The sequence below is a fragment of the Pristis pectinata genome, chromosome 3, assembly GCF_009764475.1.
Source record: "Pristis pectinata isolate sPriPec2 chromosome 3, sPriPec2.1.pri, whole genome shotgun sequence".
Lineage (NCBI taxonomy): Eukaryota > Metazoa > Chordata > Chondrichthyes > Rhinopristiformes > Pristidae > Pristis > Pristis pectinata.
The window spans coordinates 96,105,248-96,119,736 of NC_067407.1; the positions used below are offsets into that span (position 1 = coordinate 96,105,248).

General features: G+C 40.4%; 1 protein-coding gene across 4 annotated transcripts in view; it reads right to left on the minus strand.

The window, feature by feature from the left end:
• arid1b (AT rich interactive domain 1B (SWI1-like)) overlaps positions 1–11,064 on the minus strand; it is a 349,190-nt gene extending 338,126 nt beyond the window's left edge. For 3 of the 4 annotated variants that reach the window (XM_052011361.1, XM_052011359.1, XM_052011360.1), the window contains exon 1: positions 9,257–11,063. In XM_052011361.1, coding sequence (XP_051867321.1) covers positions 9,257–10,615 — 1,359 coding nt within the window. In that variant the 5' untranslated portion in view covers positions 10,616–11,063. Of the gene's footprint in view, positions 1–9,256 lie in introns of all 4 variants that reach the window. The other variant, XM_052011358.1, reaches the window with a different exon arrangement.
• Positions 11,065–14,489: the final 3,425 nt, after the last annotated feature.

Below are 14,489 nucleotides of genomic sequence, written 5' to 3' on the forward strand. Positions count from 1 at the left end.
TCTGTGATAAAAATGATTTTACCTTTGCCAGTTCACCATTAGCTTCCTGCAAGGTGTCAACCCAGTCCTTAATGTCAAGGCCCTGCACAAGATGGCCTTTGCATACATAAATGCCATCATGTGAAGGTGGGGGGGTGCAATATAAAGAAGAATGTTAAACAAGAGACTCCTTCCCACAGACAAATGAAAAGACAGACTGCCAACTAAGATACTCCTCTGGTTTTCTCAACCATCAAACCATGAAGAAAAAGCTGCTCCAAATACAACAAAAAACACTTAATTTTAAACATTTAACTAAACACAAAGCAAGTTTGTCTAACACATTCATCTTTTATTTGACTAGGAAGGACAGCTGCGAATGGAGAAGCTGTACTTCCACCAGGTCTAAAATAATTCAGGTCTTTCAGGTAAATTCCCCAATACAAGTGTGCTGGAAAATTTCCTCAACTTCACATTTTACCAATGTCAGTGCACCATCTAGAAAAGGCATGGAAAAAAAAAGGCCTTGCTAGTTCAGGATTTCTTCATGTGTGCAAGAATCCAGAGCTTGGTGGTACACAAGTGGAAAAATACCATCAGTTCCACCCAAAAAATCCAGTCCAATAATTGATTGATTTAGCTCATTCAACAATTCACAAACATACAAAAAAAGTATTTAAATTTTTTGGAAGTAAAATAATAAATTGAGAAATGGGTTAAAGATTCTTATCCATGATTTCGTATATGCAATACGTCCAAATTAATTTCAATTAAATCAACCAATCCAATAGGGACCCCAATCAGACATATAATAAAGTAACGAGCAAAAAAATGAACAAACATAGATGGCTCCAATAAAGAATGGGGTGAACCAAGAAACCAAAAATGACTATTGCAGCCAGAGATCCCCTACTCTTTACCATTTCCTTCTTTTTTCAGCCGAGTTACATCCATCAACCGCTCTCACCTACTTTTATTAATACTTATAAAATTAACTGTAAAATTGTATTGCATGCACAATCTAGAGGCTTGAACCAATGATTTGGAGATACACATTAGTTGGGGGACATAAACTTTGTTGTTAAAATAAATGTGGAATAAAAGAGTGATCATAAAAGTATCAGATAGTCTTAAAACAAAAACATGTCTGGGTCAGCTATATCCTTTACAGAAGGAAATCTGATGTCCTTCCCTGGTCTAGCCTACCATCTCAGGCCCATATTTAACCTTAAACTCTTTCAAAATGGCCTACAAAGCCACTTAATTGTTGTTAAAACAGTGTGCAAAGTACATTATGAGCAAAGCTATATGAATCTAGTGCCTGGAGGTCCAACAAACATACCCAGCCAATGAAGTCCTCCTCACTAATTTTGGGAGATGAGTGCTCAAATTTAAGAGCTTTCCCATAAACTAATTAAGCACGTGTTCACATTAACCAAAACATCATTTTCACCTTTCACCCCACACTCTCAGTGACCTGACCCATCAGAGGTACAACATGGCAGCAAACAATCCAGAGGAGGTAGCCCTAGAAATCCTCATTGTTGGCACTAGGAGACCTTGGAGCAGCAAATTAAGCATCCAAGTCAACCTCCTGCTGTTCCCTCAAATGACGATTTGATATTCCTTCATGCTGATTACCAAAAATGGAAAAAGCAGAGTAATAAAAGCACATAATATACCAAGTGGGAGACTTCTTGGTTAATTGTCAAGAATAAGCGGGCAGATTATTATCTAGAAGGAGAGAAAATTCAAAGTACGGAAATACAAAGGGACTTGGGGGTACTCGTGCAGGATGCCTTAAAGGTTAACCACCAGGTCGGATCGGTGGTAAAGAAAGCGAATGCTATGTTGGCATTCATTTCGAGAGGTATAGTGTATAAAAGTAAGGAAGTGTTGATGAGGCTCCACGGGGCACTAGTGAGGCCTCATTTGGAATATTGTGCGCAGTTTTGGGCCCCATACCTTAGGAAGGATGTGCTGACGTTGGAGAGGGTTCAGAGGAGATTTATGAGGATGATTCCAGGAATGAAAGGGCTTACGTATGATGAGCGTTTGTCAGCTCTTGGACTGTACTCACTGGAGTACAGAAGAATGAGAGGGGACCTCATAGCCACATTTAAAATGTTGATAGGAAAGGACAGAGTAGATGTGGCTTGGCTGTTTCCCTTGGTGGGTGAGTCTAGGACCAGAGGGCACAATCTTAGAATTAGAGGGTACAGTTTCAAAACAGAGATGAGGAGAAATTTCTTTAGCCAGAGGGTGGTGAATTTGTGGAAATCCTTGCCACGTACAGCAGTGGAGGCCAGATCAGTGGGGGCGTTCAAGGAGGAGATAGATAGATATCTAAATAGTCAGGATATCAAAGGATATGGGGATAAGGCCAGAAATTGGGATTAGAATAGGTTTTTTTTGTTTCCCCCCTCCATTCCCCATTTCTTTTTTCCCTTTTCCTTGGAGCAGACTCGATGGGCCAAATGGCCTGCTTCTGCTCCCTTGTCTTGTGATCTTGTGACACTGCAGCACTGACTGAGATGGCCAAATTTTGAAGAATACAATCTTCAGATTGGACCAGAGGCAGGTGATGTAGGAATCAACACAAGGCAAAATTCTGCAACATAGCCTCCAACTCGTTACGATGCACCTGTCTATGACAGTATGTATCAGTGTGATCAATTCGCAGGAATACCCAAAAAGGAAATATCAAGCTGCTGCATGAACAGTCGAAGGAGCATACAATAGCAGAATGCATCTCCTGAACCAACAGCTCAAGTCACACTCCACAGTCCTGCCATATCTAGTCATGAATCATGGTAAATAGTTAAACAACTAACAAAAGATCCCATGAACTTCAACATCTTTGTTAATGAAAAAGGTCCAATACTCAAGTAGAAAAGAATATGCTAAAGTATTTCCAACCCCCTCCAGTCAGAGCTGAATGGATGACTCATTTTGTCCTCTGCCTGTAATCCCCATCGTAACAGAAGCCAGTCTGCAGCCAATCAATTTACTCCATATGACAAAAATTGCTGAGCATATTGCATGAAGCAGAGGTTGTGGACAGTGATACCATCCTGGCTCTGGTGTTACAAGACATGGCTGTTCTAGAAGAGCTTGACTAAGTACAAGGCTACAACACTGACCTATTTAACAAATACAAGGAAAGGTTTCCCAGCAGGTCTTAGCAACAAAAGAACAAGACAAACCTAATGTAGCCTGTTTCATTTGAACAAAACTGATGGATGGTGCTGCCAAATTATAGTTAATCACCAGTTATTCATTCAGCAATATTCAAGTTTTGGTTCTGTCAGACCACAACTGAAAATATTATAATTTTGACATAAACAAAAAAAGCTGAATCCTCCACTGAACAATACCTTAACTGGACTAGCCATACAAATACCTCAGCAACAAGTGCATGTCAGACTCTGAGTATTCTGGCCAGTGAAACACTGCCTGCCTCCCACAAAGCCTTCTACCATGAATACGTCAGGAAGGTCATAGAATTTTCTCCACTAGCCTAATTGAGTGTAAGGCCATGGACTCCATAAGCTCAAAAGGCAACCTAGGACAAAGTAGCCTCTTGAATGTTACTTCATTCATCACCATAAAACAAATTGCACACAGCAGGTGCAATTACAGTTACTATATGTACCATCAACAATACATTTTGCAGCAACTTTGATGGTTCCTCCCAAACCTGCAATCTCTTAGAAGCTAGAATGATACAAGCAGCAGGTGCATGAAAAAGCCAATGCGATCTCCCTCCAAATTACGCACCATAATAACCTGCAAATATATCAGTGTTCCTCACATCTTTTAATAAAGATTCTGGATTCTGTTACCTAAACATAGTGCAAGGTTAAAGTACAGACTACAACAATTCAAGGTGCAAAAGCTCATCAACTACAAGAATATTTAGGGAAGGATACCAAATGCTGGGAATGCCCAGATCTTGTAGTAGAGTAAAATGTTGCTATCAACAGTCAATGTTCTGAGGAATATTGTCCCCTCATGAATGTTTTATCTTTTTCATTTATTTTCAGCTGTACTTGCTTTCCACACAATGAATGAGGAAAGCAAAGGAGCTGAACCAATCACAATCAGCAACACTTCCCACTGTTTCCACCAGTATGAAATCAAAGCCACTTCAAATGCTGGTGGAAATGTCCTAATTTAAAATTTAAAAGTGTACTCAACATTCTTCCGGGGGGGTGGGGAAAGAAAGCATTAGTCACACCGACTTTGCACAAGAAAATTCCTGCATATCCAACTATATACGAGAAATCCTTTTGTATTAAACAATTGTAACTGCACAATAATGAAAATACTTTCTCCACAGAAGCTAACCATTTTTGATTTATCAGGTAATGATTCAATTTGTGAGGTACCTGGCCAAGGAAATTAGGTTTCCCCACTTTTGAAGGCTCTGTCTTACAAGTTACATTCCCCTTACAAGCAAACATTCTCGAAAGTCATAAAAGTGAGCACGTTCATATATAGTTTGCTGACATATTTAGTTCACCATATGAGCATCAGAACCACCTTAATTTATATCTACATTCACTTCAAATGAACTTCACAAAAAGAATACCATTTACCAAATGTTTCTACTACCGCCAGACCAGTTGAAGCAACTGGCGTTGACAGTATGACCAAATCTCCAATCAAGATTAGCGTCTCAAAAATCAACACAGACCAAGCAACAGAACTTATTATCTTGATCAGCACAAATCAAATCCAAAGGTGAAACTGAGTTATAAAATGGGCCATGAGGTGAAATTCATTTCCAACAAAAAAATTCTATGCAACCTTAAGAAGTTAAGGCACATTAACATGGAAATACAATACTTTCTTAAAAGCAATTTTACTTTCAAGAAGAACCAACATACAGGAATACAAGCCAGCTTTAAAAAAAAGCAAGGGTGGTCAATTGTTGCAGCATCCACAAAGCATGACCAACTTGACCTATTAAAAAGTCTTAAAGCATTGGAATTTTCTGACAACAGACCTTTCAGGGAAATATGAAAAAGCATAAGCCAGTAACGTCACTTTGAACCAGATCATTAAATTAAAAGGCATGCCGAGCAGTTCACACTTTGCTGTTCTCCCATTTTATTGGTATTCTTTTAGCCTTACAGAGCTTGCACAAGATCATTCCTTTCACAAGAGTGCCAGAAGGACAGCACAAATGATATAATCTTCTAAATTTAACACTATTTTTTAACCCTTGTTCCTCATACAAGGAAACAGGTGTAGTTTTTTTGGTCTCAATGAACACTCAAGCAAGTCACATCCATGAGCTAGCCAACCCATCAATATCCCCATCTTTTAAAGTCAAATTACCACCCAAGTAACTTAAAAATATTCCATCAGTTTTTCTAACTGTGTTATTCTTTGTGGCAGCTATCCTCAATTCTTTTTTCCTCCCCCACTTTAAAATGGTGGCTAGCGATATAAAATAAGCTTAGGCAGAGTAACACTTAAGCAACAACCTGAATTTATTATGGAGACAAGAGACAGCAAATGCTGGGATGTGGAGCAACAAAATCTGCTGGAAGACTGTCTTGATGCAGGGTTTCGACCCGAAACGTCAACGATTCCTTTCCTCCCACAGATGCTGCTTAACCTGCTGAGCTCTTCCAGCAGATTGGTTGTTGAACCTGAATTCATTGTACCACAACAAGCTGCATGCAATCTTTTGATTCCTCCCAAATGCTCAAAGTTTAGCAAATAATGGGCATTTGACACCTAACCACTTCTCCTTACCTGAATAATAAAGGGATACCTTCTCTCTGATCATCATCTCAGACAGCTCACTAAGCAATGGAGGAGACACCAAGGACAGATTGGTCCAACAGAGCTACTCTTGTGATAAAGTAATCTGGGTTCTATATTCTCCATTTTTCAGTGACAGAGCCCTGGATGTGAAGTTCAATCTTGAAACAATGAAGCAGCACCACCATCTAACTTACTGACAGTGCAGTGAACAAGGTCAACTGCACCATATCAGCTAGCAACTATAATGTCACATTTCTAGACTTGACCACACCATCTGACAGAAGCCTGAAAATTCCCTAAGAGGCAACCGACAGTCCCTCTGAAAGCTCCACATCACCACATTGGTAGTTTCAGAAAAAACTTTTCCCTTCATTTCAGGTGTCACAGATCACAAACAAAATTCTTGAATTTTAACACTTTTTCTTCTGCTACGTTTTCTTTAGGCCTTACTGCTCCTCTTAATCTTCCTCCTTGGCTGCCTTTGCATTATTCTTTCTGATCCTAAACAATCAGTCCTCAGCAGAAGCCTCAGCTTCATTGTCCTCCATCTCACTAATTTCCAATATAACAGAACTCTTTTCTGCCGTCACCTTCAGCTTTCTACTCCTCCCCCTTTCCCAACAACTTCAAACCGATTTACTCCACCTAAAACATTGACCGTTTCTTACTCCACAGTTGCTGTCTAATCTGCAGAGCACTTACAGCTTTTATAATTTATGGAAGAAAAAGCATGTTCCGATGCACCTCTTAAATGCAGATACATAGTTACAGGTGACACAATGGCTCAACTTATTGGACTTCCAAGACCATAAAATTGTGCACCACCATTTACACTTGTTCTCCCCCAAAACCCCCACCACACAGTCTCAATTATACCCAAATAGGAATTAAACAAACAGGAACTTAACAGCCTAACCGAAAGGTCAGTCATCCTGTGCCTTTCTCACACACCTCCTAGTGGCCAGCTCTGGAACAAGTCTACAAAGATTTCCAGTTTTCTAAATCGGTTTCAGAATACTAACACTGATAGTACACAGAGAGGAAAAAAGCAGCAGCAGAGGCTTTCAAAAGTATTTGTTTGTCGTTCAAATCAACATAACCAACAGTTAGACACTAGAAAACAATGCAGTTTTTATCCAAAAAGTGAATCCCTTATCCTTTCCAACTCAAATAAATTTCCCAAATATATTATACCTTAGTTATAATTTATAATGCAAACTAATATTGCTAAAATATTGCCCTTAGAGGCACACAATCAAAATTAAAACAATTCAAAAATTATTTCAGATGCCTGTTATGAAGCAATTTCTTCCAATACTTTAAAGTGACCATGTTTCAATTGGATTTGTGATAATGACACATATTTTTGCCTGAAATTACAGAGCCCCTGAACTGGTGAACATGTTATTCCAGTTGTTTCTGGACAAACTTAAACAATAAACTTGCAACCTTTGTTATGTAACTGATTAGAAATGTCCCGACTTCAACATAAGTCCCTAAAATAGATTCTTGCTTTCAACCTGGTTCACTAGTGATTTATCATTTTTTTTAAAAAATCACAATTAAACTTCTATACCTTTAAATGTTCTCTTCATACATTACTAGACCAAGTAGATAACAGCTGAGAGCATGATTTAACATCACCTATTTGTAAAAAAGTTTTTTCTGATAAAAATTGTCATAATTACATTTTAGCAAGATCCTTGGGGTATGAAGATAAATGATTAACTTGTATATTTGGGGGAAATTGTTAATGTCTGTAGTTTTAAAATACATTTGTTTCATGTAGATACACATGTATTTGCAGGTACATCACTTCACAACTGCCAACCAAGAAACTGCTTGATTGACTGCCTTATGTTAAGCACTGGAAAGACACTCCTCTTATGGAGAGCCAATCTGAGCTTAAAATTTTTTTTAAAATCTATTTGTCTCCTTCCATCTCTGAAGAATAAACCATGCAGGGTTTGGTACTACAAGCAATAGTAATTCTTCAACATCTGTCTCAAACATTGTATATTAAAAACTAAAATCCACAAAAGTTTGCAAGTCAATTATTGAGGAAGCCATCACAATATCTGAGAGTCTGCTGAATCCTCACTGATTTTCAGCTTCTTTTCATTAGAAATTGAAGTCATTCATGGCATCCAAGTTACAAACTGTTCTGAACAGTATGCAGCAGGAATTAATTTTAACATTTGTCTTTATGGTTGGATCACCACAAAGTAAGAAATTGGATAGTCACAGAACATTCCACAAAATAAACAAATCAAAATTGTAATATACCTGATATTACTGCAATGGACGTGGAATCAAGAACAACATTTACAGGCATACCTACAAATGATAAGTATTCTACATGCAATACCACTGGCAATATTTAGTACTACTTTGAACTGGTACAAAGTATTCATATTGAAACTAAGTATATAATTTCATGACTATTTTAATGTTAATAAACTTCTAAATTACCTATAATCAATAAGCCAAATAAACATTTGTATCCTTTGGTTATGAAGAACAGGTTTTGAAACATACGGAACAATCTATGGTTGTTACATGAAATTACTAATGCTTATAATTAACACTTGATTTTACTAAATTTGCACAAGCTGTTGTTTATTGCAAGAAGTTATAAATATTTTTTCAACAGCTTGATTTTAAACAAATTAATTTTGTTCTGGTATCTACCATTTCTGAACATGTTTAGTTAAATTAAAAATAATTTAAATAACTTTATTACTATTGAAACAAATACAGTACTTTTTTTTAAAAGGATCCGAAATACGGGAGGGGAAAATTTTTTTAAAATCTTTTTTCCCCAATTATCTAAGTGGTGTGTGGATTGCTGGGGAATTTGCAGTGGGAAAGGTGCTGGCTGTGGATTTGTGATTGTAACGCTCAACAACTTGTATTTACATCAGCACTGATAAATGCCCAGTGGTGAGTGTGAGAGCCAATCAGATGGCAGATTAGATGTCAACTCGGAGGCAGCTGTCTGGAGACTCGATTCCAGGCCTTTTACCTCCACAATTCAAATTGCAAACCTTGCAAAATAAGTTGTGAAGAGACTCGAGTGCGAACTGAATGGAGCTGCCAGTTTTCACACATCACGAACCAGAATCAACCTGAGCAGTCTGGAGGGCAAAAATACCGCACACAGACACACAGAGAAAAGGGTGGGGTCAACAAAAAGACAGCTGTTTGAAATAATAGAGAAAAATTAACTGGTTTATTTTAAAAAGGTGTAACAACAGGGTTGCACTCCACCAGCTCACAATTAGCAGAGTGGATGTCTAGGTCACCCGTTTTGGGGTATGAGGGGCTAAATTAAGCAAGATCACCGACGCCCTGCAGACGGGGTTACACCAAAACGCGGGGCAGAGTCGCTAAAACTTCCTAGCAAACAGCGGGAGGCCCATATCCCCGACCACCAGCTTCTCTCTAATGTCCTCCAAAACCGACACTTTCGCACTCTCACCAAGGCCGCCTTTACCTGCGCCCTGCCCAGAGCCTGAGCTGTGCTGCCGGGACTCATAGCCGGGTGGCTGCGGGCTTGTCCAGCTGCCGCTCCGCCACCTCCTCCCCAGGCTTGGCTGCTCCCTACTCCGTACTGAGAGCCCATGTCGCTGCCTTTGAGCGAGGCCTGCGAAGCGCCGGGGTTGCTGTAGTCCGGGAAGCCGTATCCCCTCATGGGGCTGGGGGAGGTCAGGAGCTGGTTGAGGGTTGGCGTGGCTCCCGAATGCTGGCTCTGACCCGAGTAGCGCTGGAAGGCCCCGGCCAAGGGCGGCTGCTGCGGCGGCGGTTGCTGCTGCTGCTGCTGCTGCTTGCCGGAGTGATGGTGGTGGTGGTGCCCACTGCCGCTGCTGCTGCCTCCCATGCTGTTCGCCCTGGGCGAGCTCATCATGCCGTAGCCGGGGCTGCCGTAGGGTGGCCTGTAGCCCGAGTAGTGATTGTAGTTGTTGGAGTAGCCGTCGTGCGAGTTGTGCAGCGGGCTGGCGCTCAGTTCCAGGTTGGTGGAAGGGTGAACGCCGAGCCCGGGGCTTTGTTGTCCGCCATGTTGATCGAAGTAAGGGCCGGGCCCGGGGCCTGCTCCTGCCGCCGTCGCCGGCCCCGTTCGGTAGTAATTATAATCGGCGACGCCCGCCTGGTTGTTGGGTCCCGCGGCTGCCGGGTGCTCGTACCTCTGGTCACCCATTTTGAGCAGCTCGTCGTCGGCCTTGTTGCTGCTGCCGTTGCCCTGGCTGTCGGCGGTTAAGAGGCTGTTGTTGTCTTTGCCGCCGCCGCCTCCATGTTGAGTGTCTGCGCCGCCGCTTCCTTCTCCTTGGTGATGGGGGGCGAGCAACAACTCGGCGCCGCTCGCCTTCACTTTGTGATTGGGAATTATCCCCGCCTCGCTGGCGGCCGAAGACGACGACGACGAGGAGGAGGAGGCGGTGGATGCCGAGGAAGGCGAGGCCGAGGCGGGCTCTTTGTGCGCCGGCTCGGGGTTCGGGTTGAGGCTGGGGTTGGACCCCGAGCCTCCAGCTGCGCCGCCGCCGCTGTTGTTAGCCGGGCCTGAGGAGTTGGCCATGTTGAGCTCGCCGTGGTGCTGCTGTTGCTGGAGGGGGTGGTGAAGGTGGTGGTGGTGATGGTGGTGACGGGGATGGTGATGATGATCAACGCTGTTGAGATTCAAGCCGCCGCCGCCGCCACTGCCGCCGCCACCGCTGGAATCTCCGGGCAGTCCTCCTCCCGCAGCCGGAGTGGGAGCCGCTGGCTTCCCGTTGTTGATGGTGTCGGGGTCGCGGCTGCCGGGGCTGCCGCCGCCGTTACTGTTGGCCGGAGCTGCTGCTACTTGAGCGGCCATGATCATCTCTGAGAGAGAATCAGGCAGAGAGGGAGAGCGAGAGAGGAGGGAGAGACACACAGACACGTCTGCTTCTTCTCTTCCTTTTACACCCGATCATTAAATATTATTAAAAAGGGGGAAAAAAACTCGTCCTCCTCCAGATTGAAAGCAAGAGAGAAGGGGAAAAAAGGCTCAGGCTCTCTTTTGTTGCATGGGTGATTATTATAATATATTACATTCTGTTATCCTCTTCCTCTTTTTGTTAAATAGATAGAAAACTTTCTCCAAATCTGTTTTAAAAATCAAACTTTCCTTTCCTCTCTAACCCGGATATGGGTAAATACATGTCTAGCTGAGCCTCTGGCCCAGCATGGCATGAGGACTCCAACAACTATTATCCATTCGTCTTATTATTGCACATCAACTCGAAAACACGGGCTGGAGCATAGTTCTCTCACTCACGCATACAATGAGCTATTTAAACATATTAATCTCTAAATACATGTTCTAAACTTTCATTTACTTCCTTACAGAAATTTGATTCTTATTTCAGCCAAATCGTGCAACATCTATATTCTGCTATTAAAACTGATACATTGCATATTTATATATAATTATCAATAAAATCTCGTTGCATTTCTCATATTTGATTGGGAAAAAATCTTTGTTCCATTGTCTGTAATAACAATAAAATTAATTCACGTTCATTTTTATTTGTATATCCTCTCATTAAAAATATTTTAATTTATTGTTAGTACATAATATTTTTCTACATTGAATGCAGCTGAGTCAAAGCTTTTGGCCATCCACCAAGCCAAAGTGCACAATTACCCTTAACAACTTTAAACTTGGTTTCCAAATTCGAAAACACCAGTTTAATGATTAACGTATTAATAATATGCTCAAGTAAAATTTACTTATCTGCACAACCCATTTAATTTTTTTTTAAAACAACCAGACAAATTTATACTCATTACAGTACTTGTTGGGAACGTTATTATTAAAGTATTGTTTAGAAAAACACTAAATTGAAGTTTATTTCTTTCGTTATTTTATTTTTGTAAAAGTGGCCACCTTTCCTTTTACATTGCGTGTGCCAGAATGCTCCAGTCCAGTTCTTTGCTCTCTCCCTGCCCCGGGTTCAATCTATTTCTCTCTAGCCTCAGAGTTAGACATAATCACAGGATCACTGGATCCTTACGCTATTAACTTATACACATCTGCCAACATCCAAATCAAAACTCTGCCAGCAAAAAATATTCACCCTAAAACCACCTATCCCAGACTGATGTGGCAACTCAGGTCTGAGAAAGGGGATTAAGAAAAATCCTGCAAAAATAGCAGGGACTATTTTCTCTAATGTGTCCTTTCCTTCAGTGTAATGAACAACATTCCTAGGTTGAAGCATTCTCTGCTCTGCTCAGTGCCTATTTGCTGTTCCTCTACACTCCCTCTGGAGATCTTTTTACATTGAAAACAAATTTGAAAAATCGTTATTTTTAATCTAAAAATGCTTTATGATATTTATTTCCAATTAGTTTACACTGACACTGTAACCAATTTCAGAAGTTTTCAGTCAGATCCTAATAGTCTTTTTCATTTACCTAATGAAAGGGAGTTGCTTGCAATTGCTTCACACGCATCAATAGTTGTCAGTAAAATCAAACTGACGTCAGCCCGGGGTAAAAGATATGTCCCTTTTGTTCTCCTTTTTCTCAATTTGCAATCAAATAATCCCGACGTTTGCAAAATAAATCCGTTTTGCAAATAAATTTGAAGTTTGTAATAGTGATTCAGCGATATTTTGTGGAAAAATAAAATGGTTGTAGAAGTCTTTTTGATCTTTATGTCTCCCAGCGTCAGTTGGGTTCAGTTATGCCGGAAGGTTAGTTGCAAATCCTGGTTGATCTGATATTCGATCAAAAGAGGCAAGGGGCAAAGAAAAGGCATTTCATTGCTAATCGATGGGCTCATGACGCCCAGAACAGTTTTATATACAGCATTTAAAATAAGATGATAAGCTACGCAGTTTTTCAATGAAATTTAAACATAAATTAATAAATAACTAGACGAGCAGTATTTTTTCGGAGGGAGGAAACTAATTTCTTCAAACATCCACATTATGGTTTGTTGTGTACTTCATGCTGAAGCGCGGAAGTAAAACTGATTGCTTTGGCAGTACAAGTTTTTTTACAGAAACTTCAAAAAATGGTTTTAAAAATTAGTGTGTTTTTAAAAACAACAATTTCAATGTAATGTAAAGCTTCACCCGTTTTATTCATACATTATTTACAGTGGTAACCTGGCATCAACAGCTACAGCCCTCTCTGATAGACATTTAAAGAGATACAGTTTGAGAAAACGTTTTGTACTTAAAGGGGGTCTGTTTATGAAGCCAACTTGGAAGTTGAATTGTTGGTAAATTATTTATAGCAATGCAAAAATGCCCTTTGTTGAGTTTATGCTAAAATGCACAAAAGGGGGAAAATTGCAATGGTAATGTAAAGTGAATCTTGTACATAAATGGAAATGAGGCACCCTGTGTGATGAAATGAATGGTAACTTTCTGAATATTCTGCAATTTATTAATACATTTTATAAATTAATATATATTTGGAAACTAATGATTTTTTAAAAGTCTGAAACAACGAAGGATTTACCCCAGCCCATGATATTTTAGAAACTGTGATGAAACAGACATAGAGTTATACAGCACAGAAACAGGCCCTTCAGCCCAACTCGTCCATGCTGACCAAGGCTAGTCCCATTTGCCTGCGTTTGGCCCATGTCCCTCTAAACATTTCCTATCCATGCACCTGTCCAAATGTCTTTTAAACTTTGTAACTTTACCCACCTCTACCACTTCCTCTGGTAGCTCATTGCATCTACCCACCACCCTCTGCATGAAAAATTTGTCTCTCATGTCCCCTTTAAATTTTTCTCCTCTCACCTGAAAATGTTTTAACGTTAAATATTAACTTTAAATTTTAATGTTTAAAAAGTGCAAAAGAAAAAACAATGTATCTTGTATGGAAAAAAATCTGGACTTTGTAAATATGTATAAATAAATAAACTTATCAAGATGCATCACATTCATAAATTTGTATAACATTTCTTGAACTTGTTGTTTACAGTATTTATACTGTATCTTTAACATGGTGAAATATCCTAAGGCGTTTCACAGTGTTACCAGACAAAACTTGATAGAGGGGTAGCAGACAGCTAGTTTAGTCAAAGAAACAGGTTTTAAGGAATGTCTTAAATATTTACAGATTGATAGAAAGGGATAGATGTTTAGAGGAGGAATTCCAAAGATTAGACCCATAGACAGTTGACCATAACCAGCAATTGTGGGGCAGTGGAAAATGGGAATGTACATTAGAGGACCACAAAGGTCTTGGACAATGGGAAGTCTTCAAAGGGGTTACAGAAATAGGAAGGGGAGGTCTTTGAAGGATTTGAACATACTGATAATTTTAAGATAAGATATCTTTATTAGTCACATGTACATCAAAACACACAGTGAAATGAATCTTTTGCGTAGTGTTCTGGGGGCAGCCCGCAAGTGTCGCCACACTTCCGGCGCCAACATAGCATGCCCACAACTTCCTAACCTGTACGTCTTTGGAATATGGGAGGAAACCGGAGCACCCGGAGGAATCCCACACAGACACAGGGAGAACATACAAACTCCTTACAGACAGTGGCCGGAATTGGACCCTTTGGGGGTATTGTTCTGTTGTGTCTTAATGAATGCATTTGAAACACAGCAAATAAATCCAAAAGATAGTTTGTAGGCTGTCCTAAAAATAAAGGTCTATGTGCAAGTTAGGTCTCCAAGCTCTTGAGACAACTGAATGTCTGTGAAGCTCTTAGATTATTGAGCAGCAGGCACACC